The 12,653-nt window shown below is 42.6% G+C and overlaps 1 protein-coding gene across 1 annotated transcript; it reads left to right on the forward strand.

Annotated features, from left to right (window-relative positions):
* Window positions 1-704: 704 nt before the first annotated feature.
* Window positions 705-1,526, forward strand: LOC112608623 (transmembrane epididymal protein 1). The gene has a single exon (XM_025360606.1). The coding sequence runs from the start codon at window positions 705-707 to the stop codon at window positions 1,524-1,526; it is 822 nt and encodes a 273-aa protein (XP_025216391.1).
* Window positions 1,527-12,653: the final 11,127 nt, after the last annotated feature.

The following is a 12,653-nucleotide window of genomic DNA, read 5'->3' on the forward strand; positions in this document are numbered from 1 at the left end:
CTAGTTTTTGTATTTTGAGTGGAGACGGGCTTTCACCATGTTGGCCGGTCTGGTCTTGAACTCCTGGCCTCGAGATCTGCCTTGGCCTCCCAAAGTGCTGGGATTACAGGCTTGAGCCACCAAGCCTGTCTGAGGAAGGAGTCTTAAAGGATGCATGAAGGTTTGTGAGTAACCCAGGTCTTCTCTGGATAATCTCCGTGCTCAGGCACCTCTCTTTTCCTACTCTGAACATTGAACAGGGGCAGAAGGAAGCAAGCCATGAGAGAGAGGGACAAGTGTGACCAGAAGGTCCTCAAGGGCCCAAAAGCAGAGCTCCTGAGAGCACAAATTCCCACAGGTGCATACTAAAAAATATTTATGTTTCTACTTTGGCAGAACTCAATGAGTTCCCAATGTACTGGAATGAAATGGAATAATGAGACCTACCTCACTAAAAATCTAGGCTCCTGTCCAGAACTTTCCATTCTGTGAGACAGCAGTGGGCAGAAGGAGATGATAAAAGTAGGTAGAACTTAGCTCTGTATATATAGACCCAAAACTCCAGGGGCTTGTGAGGGAGAGGAGGGTAGAGAGGTCCTGAGTATCGTTCTTCATGCTTCAGTCAGACAGGCCTCTATTCCATGGGAAAGTTCATTGGCCATTTTTACCCGGGGCTATTTCTTTTCTCTTATGGACTATATCAGGCCACAGTGGTCTCCAAGGGCATGATACTCAAAGGTTGTGTCCTGTATCCTTTGTGCTCTCCCAGGAATAAGCAAAGATGTTCCAGGCTGTGGAAAATAGCCTATGGAGGATTACTGAAGATAGTGACTGGCTCCCTCTTAACATTTTATGTGGTCCTCTGTCTTGATGGCGGGATGGTGCTAATGAGCAAGCAGGTGCCATCAAGGTTCATGTACCCCAAAGAGTGGCAGCACCTCACCATGTTCATCCTCCTCACTCTCAATGGCTGCGTGGACTTCATGAGCAAGAACGTGCTGCCTCAGAGGTGTGTGGGCCTAGAAAAAGGTACCCTGGTCCTGATCATCTACCAGCTCCTGCTGCTGATGGTGTCACATGCTAAAGACTCAGAAGGGGTGGAGCTGCACGTTCACTCTCTGCTCATTTTGGTGGTGTTCCTGCTGTTGCTGGTGTTGACTGCACAACTGTGGGCTCCCAACATGTGTCATCTCCAGCTGATGGAGACCTTTCTGATGCTGATGATGGGCTCCTGGCTGATGCAGGCAGGCTTTATTCTATACAGACCTGTCTCTGGCTACCCATGGCAAGACGATGACATCAGTGACATCATGTTTGTCACCACCTTCTTCTGCTGGCATGTGATGATCGATGCCTCATTCCTGTTGGGAATCTATGGCTTCTCTTCCTTTTGGTATCATTGTTACAGTCCCAGCTTGAAGCTGACTGGACCCAAAGAAGCTCCGTATTATGCAAGCACTCCAGGACCCCTCTACAAGTTGCTACAGGAAGTGGAGCAGTCAGAGAAAGAGGACCAGGCTCTCCTTTTTTCAAAGAGCTCCCCCTGAGACAGGGCCTACAGTGGCTGGCACGTCGTCCACCTCATCTTCCTCCTGTGGGCTTCTTAGCCATGAACATGGCACCCTCTTCGGTCCCCAGTGAAGGGAATGGCCCTGAAGGACAGTAACTGGCCCCGACTGTTGTCCCTGTAGCTGGGCCTCAGACTGCTGAGGAGATAGGGAGAGAGAAACCTGAAGAGGGGGTACAGATGGGGTTATGTGGATGGGGCAAAGTGGAAGAGGAGGAAGAGGCCCAAAGGGGTAGGAATGTGGCCAAGAAATATCCATAGCGGGAAGAGAACAATCAAAGGGAGGCCTCTGAAAGGAGGAGGGTGGAGCCCAGCAGTGATGCCCTCACCAGCTGTCTGGCCTGGTTTTTACCTAAGGAATAAAGACTTCTCACAAATCAAGATTGCAGTGATGGGTATTTCTGTTGGCCAGCTAAGGCGGAACAGCATAAACAGATGGAGTACCATTCACTTAACCCACCTGATTGAAATAAGAATCCCATATATATTTTTAACTTGGGTGGATTAGCATAGTTTCAAATTCTGCACATAAAGTGAGAATTAAAACTGTTTACATCATAGTTTTTCAAGTCTCCATAAACCAAACTTTCACTAAATGCCACCACATCTCTAACTCCTGACCTCCAATCCAGCCAAAGCAAAGTGTTTTTCTACTTGTTTAACCACCACTAGCCCCAGCAGCAGTTTACTAGATCCTGATTTACTGGAGCCTACACTTGAGCCTTTCCAAATAACGCTCTCTACAAAACCCATCGGCAGTCACATTTTTACTACACAGTGTCATTCTACACTCAGCAATAAATTTCATGCACCACTTCCACCAAAAAGACCTCCTCCAGAAAATTCTCATAGACTCCTTGGGTCTGGAGATCTTCAGAAACTCTGTAAATCTGTGTTGCTATTTGCCCGTGCTGCTGATATACTCTCCTTTGCTCTGTATCTCATATTGCCCCTCTCCAGGAGGTTTTGCTCCACCAACTACAAGGCAGGCTCCCGAACAGCAGGGAATTTATCCTATCCTTGTTACCCATTTCCGCTGCATGTTCCAGAAGAATATAACATTGTCCTCTGCACAGTTCATGCGTAATAAAGTCTCATTTGCTTCAGGCACCTCCCTTTCCTGTCTCTTCTAAATGTAGTGTCTGCTCTGTGAACTCTCAGAGAGGCAGTCATGGGCTAAGACTGCATCACATAGCAGCAGGTCTGTGTATAAAATAAACTCCACTGACCTGTTTAGGAGATCGGTTTACTCTGTGTATCATCTTTTACTGGACCTCTATGAGGTATGCCCCATTGGCTTCCCAGATGTCTCCATTTTACATATAAAAAACTGAAGACTTCCACAGGTGTCTGTGCCCAAAGACTCACGGCTGGTCAGAGACAGGACAGAAACATATGCTCTGAAAGTCAAGCCCCTGCTTCTGTTGTCTGGGCTCGAATGACTTCTCTGCAGAGAAAGGTGGAGGAGTGTGACTGATGTGGAAAACAAGATGGGCAGAAAGCAGGTGGCAAGAAGCCCCGGTGTGCATGAGTAGAGCACTGCAATGACCCCTAGGCCTCCTAAAGAGTATGTGCACATCATACCTTCTGTCTGTATCTTAGGCTGCCCTGGGTGTGCAGAGGATGCTGGGCTTCCATACCCCTGGCAGGGCTAATGTTTTGGGTACAGGTCAGACTGGAGCCTGAGACAAGATGCTTTGAATCCTTCTTGTTTATTGGATTATGTCTAATTACTGGGCTCTTTTTCATTATTTATCATCTGGGCTCTCATTTTTTATTGCCTTTTTTATTTTTTTTGTTTTGTTTTGTTTTTGAGATGGAGTCTTGCTCTGTCACCTAGGCTGGAGTACAGTGGCATGATCTCAGCTCACTGCAACCTCCGCCTCCCAGGTTCAAGTGATTCTCCTGCCTCAGCCTCCCAAGTAGCTGGGACTACAGGCATGTGCCACCATGCCCAGTTAATGTTTGTATTTTTAGTAGAGACAGGGTTTCACCATGTTGGCCAGGCTGGTCTTGAACTCCTGACCTCAGGAGAGCTGCCCACCTTGGCCTCCCAAAGTGCTGGGATTACAGGCATGAGCCACCGCACCTGGCCTTATTGCCATTCTTGAATATAGTTATGGTAAATAATAAAGAAACCACTTCCTTATTGATCTCATCAAGTCATTCATATCCTAATTCTAAATTGCTAAGCAAATCTCTGATAATTAGTGAATTTCTCCCAACATAATATCTCATAAAATATGTCTTCAGCTAATATATCTGCATTTGTAGAAACATTTAAATTGAGTGTACTCCTCTCCAAAAACATTCCCAATATAAGTTTAACAAAATTCAGCAAACCCATTGTAAAATATACCTGACAAAGGAACACTGAGACAGCTCAAGAATTTTTTCCCCAGAAGAAAAACATGAGGGAGAAAATTGCTTTGCCAGCTTTCATAATCCATTATGAAATTAACTCAAGAATTAAAACAGTGTGGTGTAGGAGGAAGCAAGTAACATAGGTCCATAAATCAACATGGTATAGCTTAATAGAGGCTCCAGAAACAGAAATATGGAATGTGAAAATTAAATACATATTATGAATGGTTTATTCAATTAATGTGAGGAATAACTGGCTTTTTGTTTGTAGAAACAACAGCTTTGTTTCAAGGTGTAGGCAAGGTTTGTTCCTCATAGATGCTCTGATGTAAAATATGCTGCGTATCTCCCTCCTAGCTTCCAAAGACTGCTGGTAGTCTGGCATTCCTTGGCTTATACCGGCATCACTCCCAAATATGCCTCCATCTTCACATTGTCTTCTCCTGTGTGTTTCTCTGTGCCTTTAATCTCCTTCTGCTTTTCTCTTACAAGGACACCAGGCATTGGCTTTAGGGCCCACCCCAAATCCAAGGTGAGCTCATCTCGAGATCCTTAACTTAATTATATCTGCAAATACTCTTGTCCAAATAAGATCACATTCACAGGTTCTAGGGGTTAGGACTTGGACCTATCTTTCTGGGTACCACCATTCAATTCACTATCCTTTCATATATAAAGAAGTCTCATGTCCCATGTCCTACCTCCGTTTGGGGCCTAGAGGCAGTTAACAGCTCCAACTATTACTCAAGTATCCCTTATGGTCTCCTTATACTCTGTCCACATCTGTAAAAGAAGTACCTTTATTTATGTATTTTATTTATTTATTTTTGAGACAGAGTCTCGCTCTGTCACCCAGGCTGGAGTGCAATGGTGCAATCTCTGCTTATTGCAACTTCTACCTCCCAGGTTCAAGCAATTCTCCTGCCTCAGTCTCCTGAGTAGCTGGGATTGCAGGTGCCCGTCACCAGACCCAGCTAATTTTTTTTTTTTTTTTTTTTGCATTTTTAATAGAGATGGGGTTTCACCATGTTGGCCAGGCTGGTCTTGAACTCCTGACCTCAGGTGATTCACCTGCCTTAGCCTCCGAAAGTGCTGAGATTACAGGTGTGAGCCACCGCACCTGGCCCAGAAGTACCTGTATTAAACCCTCTGTGAACTATCCCAATTTGGGTTTCCATCTATTTCTAATTGAAACTGTACCTGAAACAGCAGTGGAGGAATTATACTGCAGGCCAAAACCTTAGAAAGAGTTTACCCTCAGATGTTGGCAAGAGTGAAAAAAGAAAACTTTCACTACTGAATTTCACAAAAGTGAAGATCCAGTGAAGGACACTTATTTGTAAACATGTGGTTAATAAATAGAGATTTTTCACCTCCAATCAAAATGACCAAGGGATTAATTAATATATTTAGGAATCCTAAAGAGCTACTCTTTTCAAGGAACTATGCAAGGATTGGCAATAAAATAATGAGAAAAATACAAATAACAATATACATAATTATATTGTAACTATGGTAATGGATGAAAAGGATAATTAGATGGTTTGGTAAGCAGAATTCTAAGATGGTCCCCAAGATTCCTGCTTTTGGTGTACATATTCAGGTTAATCCCCTTCCCTTGAGTGTTGCTGGGACCAGTTCATATAAGGAAATATAAAATCTAAGCTTAGTTACTAATCAGTTGACTTTGAATTAATCAAGAGGAAGATTGTCCTGGATGGGTCTGACCTAGTCAGATGAGCCCATAAGAAGAAGGTGAATCATCAAGGATTCACTCCTGCTGGCCTGGAAGAAAACTCACAGCCATGTCATGATTTGTCTATGAAAGCCATGTGCCAAGAACTGAGAGCAACCTCTAGAGCAGAAGATTCAGCCGGCTCCTGTTGGATTCCTGACCCATACGAACTGTGAAATGGTCAGTTTTCATTGTGTGTGCTCCTAAATTTGTGTTAATATATTGTTACAAAGAAATAGGAAACTAGTAAAGGTGGTGTTAAATTTTAGTAAAGGTTTATCCAGCACTGTGAGCAGTAGAAAACACTGTATCATACTGAGACTTGTGGCCCTGTAACAGAAAGATTTTATCCAAAATGAAGTAGGTGTACAAAGAGGAGCTAGTACCATTCTTACTGAAACTCTTCCAAAAAATCTAAGAGGAGGGATCTCTTCCTAACTCATTCTACAAATCCAGTATTACCCTAATACCACAGTCAGGCAAAAATACAACAGAGCAAGACTCCATCAAAGAAAAAAAAAGAAGAAGAAGAAGCAGGAGAAGGAGAAGGAGAAGAATCCAATGTCATTTTCTATAGCCACACAAAAAAATTAAAACTAGAAATACATTTGACCAAAGAGGTGAAAGATCTCTACAAAGAAAACTACAAAATACTGACAAAATAAACTGTAGAAGACACAAATAAATGGAGAAACATCCCGACACCCCATACTCATATACTGGAAGAATCAATACGGTTAAAATGACCATACTACCCAAAGCAATCTACAGATTCAATGCAATTCTTATCAAATTGCCAACATTATTTTTCACAGAATTAGAAAAGCAATCCTAAAGTTCATATGGCTCTATAGAAAAGCCTAAATAGCCAAAACACTCCTAAGCAAAAAGAATAAAGCCAGAGGCATTACATTGCCTGACTTCAAATTATACTACAAACCTAAAGTAACTAAAACAGCAAGGTATTGGTACAAAGATAGACTCATAGATCACGGTACAGAAATAAAGCCACGTACCAACAACCAATTGATCTTTGATAAAGTGGAGAAAAATAAAGAATGGGGGAAAGAGATGCTAAATGGTGCTGGGTAAACTGGCTAGCTATATGCAGAAGAATAAAACTGGACCCCTATCTCTCACTATATACAAAAATTAAAAGGAAATTGATTAAAGACCTAAATGTAAGGCCTGAAACTATAAAAAAAAACCTAGAAGGACACCTAAAAAAAAAAAAAAACAAAAAAAACAAAAAAACTCTTCTGAACATCAGCCTAGGCAAAGAATTTATGGTAAAGACTCCAAAAGCATTTGTGCAACAAAAACAAAAATAGACAAATGGGACTTAAACTGAGATGTTTTTGCACAGCAAAAGAAATCATCAACAAGATAAACACACAACCTACATAATGGGAGAAAATATTTACAAATTTTGCCTCCAACAAAGGATTAATATCCACAATCTGCAAGAAACTCAATTCAAGAAGAAATAAATGAACAATTCCATTAAAAACTAGGCCAAGGACATGAACAGACATTTCTCAAAAGAAGAAATACAAGTGACCAACAAACATCTGAAAAAATGATCAACATCAAAAATCATCAGAGAAATGCAAATTAAAACCTAACTGAGATACCAACTCTCAGCAGTCAGAATGGCTTTCATTAAAACGTCAAAAAAATAAATAAATAAAACCCAGATGTTTCCTTTTATTTTATTTGTTTTTATTATTATTATTTTTGAGACAGTGTCTCATCCTGTCACCCAGGCTGGAGTGCAGTGATATGAATACAGCTCACTGTAGCCTAGAACTCCGGGACTTAAGTAATCTTTCTTGCCTCAGTCTTCCTAGTAGCTGAGACCACAGGTGGGCATCAACACACAAGGGTATTTTTTTATTTTTATATTTTGTAGAGGCGATATCTTGCCTTGTTGCCCACAGCCAGTCTTGAATCCTACTCTTAAGCTATCCTTCTACCTTGGCCTTCCAAAATGCTGGGATTACAAGTGTGAGTTACCTCACCTGTCCAAAAAACAACAGATATTGGTGAGGATGCAGAGAAAAGGGAACATTTGTATACTGCTGGTGGGAATGTAAATTAGTTCCACTTCTATGGAAAACACTATGTACATATTTCAAAGAACTAAAAATAGAACTACCATTCAACCCAGCAATCCCACTATGGGCTATCTACCCAAGGAAAAGAAATCATTATATAAAAAGACACCTGCACTCATGTGTTTGTTGCAGCACTATTTATAAAAAGCAAAGTCATGGATCCAACCTAAATGTCCACCAAGAGTTGATTGGAAAATGTGGTATATATACACCATGGGATACTATGCAGCCATAAACAAGAACAAAATCATGTCCTTTATAGCAACATAGATGGAGTTGGAGGCCATTATCCTAAGTGAACTGACGCAGAAGCAGAAAATAAAATATTGCATGTTCTCAATTACAGGTGGGAGCTTTCTTCATCTTTATGTCCATGAGTGCCATTGTTATTAAACAAATGATACTCATGGACATAAAGATAGAGAAAACAGACTCTGGGGACTCCAAAAGATGGCGGGTAGGGACATAGGGTTTAAAATTACCTACTGGGTACGATGTCCAATATTAGGTGATGGGTACACTAGAAGCTCTACCCCCATCATGATGCATGTAATACCAATGTCCAATGTAACAAACAAGTACCCCCGAATCTAAAAATTAAAAAAAATAATAAAATGAAGCAGATACTGTTGAGAAGCAGCAGCTTCACAGCCATTTACTTCTTGTGCTCCTTACTTCATAAGGAAGCTTTTGTGAACTTAGGTTCCTGAGCCCCAGAAAGCAGGTGACTGAGACAGGGCACATAAGTATTGTAGACCTGAGATATTGAAGGCAGGGGAGAGGATTGGGTGAGAATAATTAGCTTAACCCTTCAGGTAGTTGGTCATAACTGATGGCCAGGAGTTGCATTTACATGATCTTCCTGTAGTCCTCTTAGAGAAATGGTAGACAGCATGTATTAACTAACTGATTTAAAGAGATAAACCCTTCAATCTTACTGGCTTAACACAATAGAAAGTTATTAATCCCTACACATAAAGTTGAATGCCAGCATTCCTAGTTGGCAGGGAGCCTTCCACATAGTCTTTCAGAAGCCAGGGTCCACCCATCCTGTGTCTTTGCCCTTCCGCAGAGCCCCCCAGTTCTCTATGTTCAGCCAACAGATATGAAAAAAGAAATGAGCAAGAGGGAGGCTTCCATGGGCCATGCCTTGAAGTGGAATACAGCACTTCTACACACATTCCATTGGCTCGAGCTCAGTCTCCAAGAGGCTGGGAAATGTAGTGCCTGCCTGGGCAGCCCCCTTCCACCGCTCTACCTGTGGGAGGGAATGAGACTTTTTGGTGGTCACATAGCTGTATTGTCCACATGAAACTTGAAGTTTAGAGGGACTCCCAAACTGCAGAATGAAGAATCCTGAACAAAAGGAAGCAAAGGTTAACTCCTAACTAGGGGATGCATATTCTGGTTTGGAATAGAAATGATCTTGAAAAACAGATTCACGGAGCTTGAGTTCTGTCCTCAGCCACAGGTTATGAGTCCATAGCACGGTCATATAAGAGAAGATACAGGAATAACAGAGGTAGGGGCCAGGTGCAGTGGCACTTTGGGAGGCCAATGGGGTGCAGATCACTTGAGATCAGGAGTTCAAGACCAGCCTGGCCAACATGGTGAAACCCTGTCTCTACTAAAAACACAAAATTTAACTGACGTCGTAACATATACCCGTAGTCCCAGCTACTTGGGAAGCTGATGCAGGAGAATTGCTTGAATCCGGGAGGCTTTGGTAGCAGTAAGCTGAGATTGCACCACTGCACTCCATCCAGCCTGGGCAACAGAGTGAGACTCCGTCTCAAACCAAAAAAAAAAAAAAAAAAAAAAGGAATAACAGAGGTAGGGTGAGTACATGCTTCCACCTTGACAAAAGTTTCCATAAGAAAAAGAAGTTTGCAGCTATTGAAATGTGATCATTGAAAAGCACCTGAAACCAATTATACAAATGGTGAAAATGAAGTCACGGTTATACAATGGAGGTACAAAGCTCACATTATACACAATTTTGAAGAGAAAAATTATGAGCTAGTGTGCCAGGTGAAATCAAGGATATATGACTCTTTTTTTTTTTTTTTTTTTTTTTTAACAGAGTCTCACTCCGTTGCCCAGGCTGGAGTGCAATGGCACGATCTCAGCTCACTGCAACCTCCACCTCCCAGATTCAAGCAATTCTCCCGCCTCAGCCTCCCAAGTAGCTGGGATTACAGTCACCCACCACCACACCCAGCTAATGTTTTGTATTTTTAGTAGAGATGGGGTTTCGCCATGTTGGCCAGGCCAGTCTCGAACTCCTGACCTCAGGTGATCCACCCGCCTAGGGCTCCCAAAGTGCTAGGATTATAGGCGTGAGCCACTGTGCCCAGCCAAAGGATAGATGACTCTTGAACTAAAAAATTAGAATGTTGCTTTCCATTTCTTTTATTTTTTTCTCTTTGTCTTTCCTTTTTCTTTTCTGATCTAACTTTTTTGCTGTGCCTTACCTGAATGCCTGGGCCAGTGGTGCAGGTGCAGGCAGCAGGAAGTTTTCCAGCTCTTATAAGCCTTGTTTTCATAAGTCAGTGACAAATCCCAAAGCTTAGTAAACCTTACTTCAAATAAAATGAAAGTTTGGCCGGGCGCGGTGGCTCACGCCTGTAATCCCAGCACTTTGGGAGGCCGAGGCAGGCGAATCACAAGGTCAGGAGATCAAGACCACGGTGAAACCCTGTCTCTACTAAAAATACAAAAAATGAGCCGGGCGAGGTGGCGGGCGCCTGTAGTCCCAGCTACTCGGGAGGCTGGGGCAGGAGAATGGCATGAACCCGGGAGGTGGAGCTTGCAGTGAGCCAGGATCGCGCCACTACACTCCAGCTTGGGCGACAGAGCAAGACTCCGTCTCAAAAAAAAAAAAAAAAAAAAAAAAAGATGAAAGTTTGAAACATGAGCAGATGAGCTCTCTCTGACCTTGTTCTGATTTCCCTGGACTCACTCTCTGTATGGCTTTCTCAAGCCTCCAGCCTTCTGACCTTCTCTTCCTAAGGTGTACTTGGCTTTGCCAACGATGCCCCTCCTAAACAAAGTTAAATTAAAATATGCCTTTGAAAAATATCACAGTCTGTGGAAAAATCCCACAGTCATTAAGAAGTTTATAGTGTAGTGCTCTAGATGCCATTTCTGATCAAACTTCTACCTCTTCAATGAACTGCTTCTTTCACTAAAATTTTAAAATGGGTATTTCCCTCAACAGGTCATTCAATTCCATCCAATATCTGTGCAATCCAACATGGTAGCCATTAATCACATGTGGCTATTGAGAACTTGGAATATGGTTTGTCTAAATTGAGATGGGCTGCAAGTGTAAAATATACACTGCAGTTTGAAGATTCTGTATGAAATAAGAAAGATAAAATACTTCATTCAGGCTGGGCATGGTGGCTTATGCCTGTAATCCCAGCACTTTGGGAGGCCAAGGTAGGCAGATCACCGGAGGCCAGGAGTTAGAGACCAGCCTGGGCAACATAAGGAGACCCTATCTCTGCACAAAATTTTAAAAATTGGCTGGTGTGGTGGTGTATACCTGCACTCCTAGTTACACAAGAGGTTGAGGCTAGAGAATAACTTCAGCACAGGAGTTTGAGGCTTCAGTGAGCTATGTTTGCACCCCTGCACTCTAGCTTGGGTGACAGAGTGAGACCCTGTCTCTTAAAAACAAAACAAAATAAAACAACTTGTGGCTCATGCCTGTAATCCCAGTGCTTTGGGAGGCCAAGGCAGGTGGATCACTGGAGACCAGGAGTTTGAGACCAGCCTGGCCACCATGGTGAAACCCCATCTCTACTAAAAATACAAAAATTAGCTGGGAGTGGTAGTACACACCTAATCCCAGGAGTTGGGAGGCTGAGGCATAAGAATTGCTTGAACCTGGGAGACGGAGGTTGCAGTGAGCTGAGATTGCACCATTGCACTCCAGCCTGGGTGGCAGAACAAGACTCTGTCTCAAAAAAAAAAAAAAAAAAAAAAAGTAATTCATAACTTTTATAACTTTTATATTAATTACATTTTGAAATAGTATTTCTAATATATTGGGTCAAATCTCACTAAAATCAATTTCACCTTTTTTATACTTAATGAATGTAGGGGTTGGAAAATTTAAATTTACATGTGACATTTGATTTCTATGAAACAGAAGTAGTCTAAAAAGTAGTGTAAATAGTTCCCTAATGTGTGTGTGTATGTGTGCATGTGTGTGTAGAGGTGTTGTGCCTTCAACTAAACAGTGAGCTCTTAGAGGGAAAGAATATTTCTTTATACTCCTTTATAAGCCCTGCAGACTCAGAAGGGTCCACGGCAGTTAGGAAATCCAGTGTTTACTGTGTTCCTGAGGACGTTCTTGAGTACTCTGGCATTTCACGATGCCAGACAAAAGGTGGTGGTTTTACCTGGGCTCCCTCGGGAATGGGGGGCGGCAGGTGGGGAGGCAGGTCTTGGCGGAGTCTCACCATGGAGCAGCTGGGCCAGGAGGGACCTCCTGGACGCCAGTAGTCAAGCGATTTTTGGAAACTCAGTTTCCCATTGTTTAGGAAAAACTTTTAAATTGTGTTTTTCCTCTGCTTTCACACCACAGCATTCAACACAGAAGACTTCTGTAAGCAAATGTGGGGGTTTTCCTTCACACGCACCAAGTGGCAGACACCAGCAGGGCGTTGGTAATTAAATTCCAAGACTATCTACCTGGAGATAGCGTCACATCCCACAGGGTGAGGGCTCAATCACCAAAACTGCCCCTCCAACAGCAGCTGCAAGCACGGACTTTCAGAACTTCTGACGACCAACTTTAAGTTGGGGTTCCCATAACCCTGCTCTTTGGATTTGATTAATTTGCAAGAGCAACTCACAGAACTCAAAGAAACACATTTGC

The sequence above is a fragment of the Theropithecus gelada genome, chromosome 1 (genome assembly GCF_003255815.1).
Source record: "Theropithecus gelada isolate Dixy chromosome 1, Tgel_1.0, whole genome shotgun sequence".
Classification (NCBI taxonomy): Eukaryota; Metazoa; Chordata; class Mammalia; order Primates; family Cercopithecidae; genus Theropithecus; species Theropithecus gelada.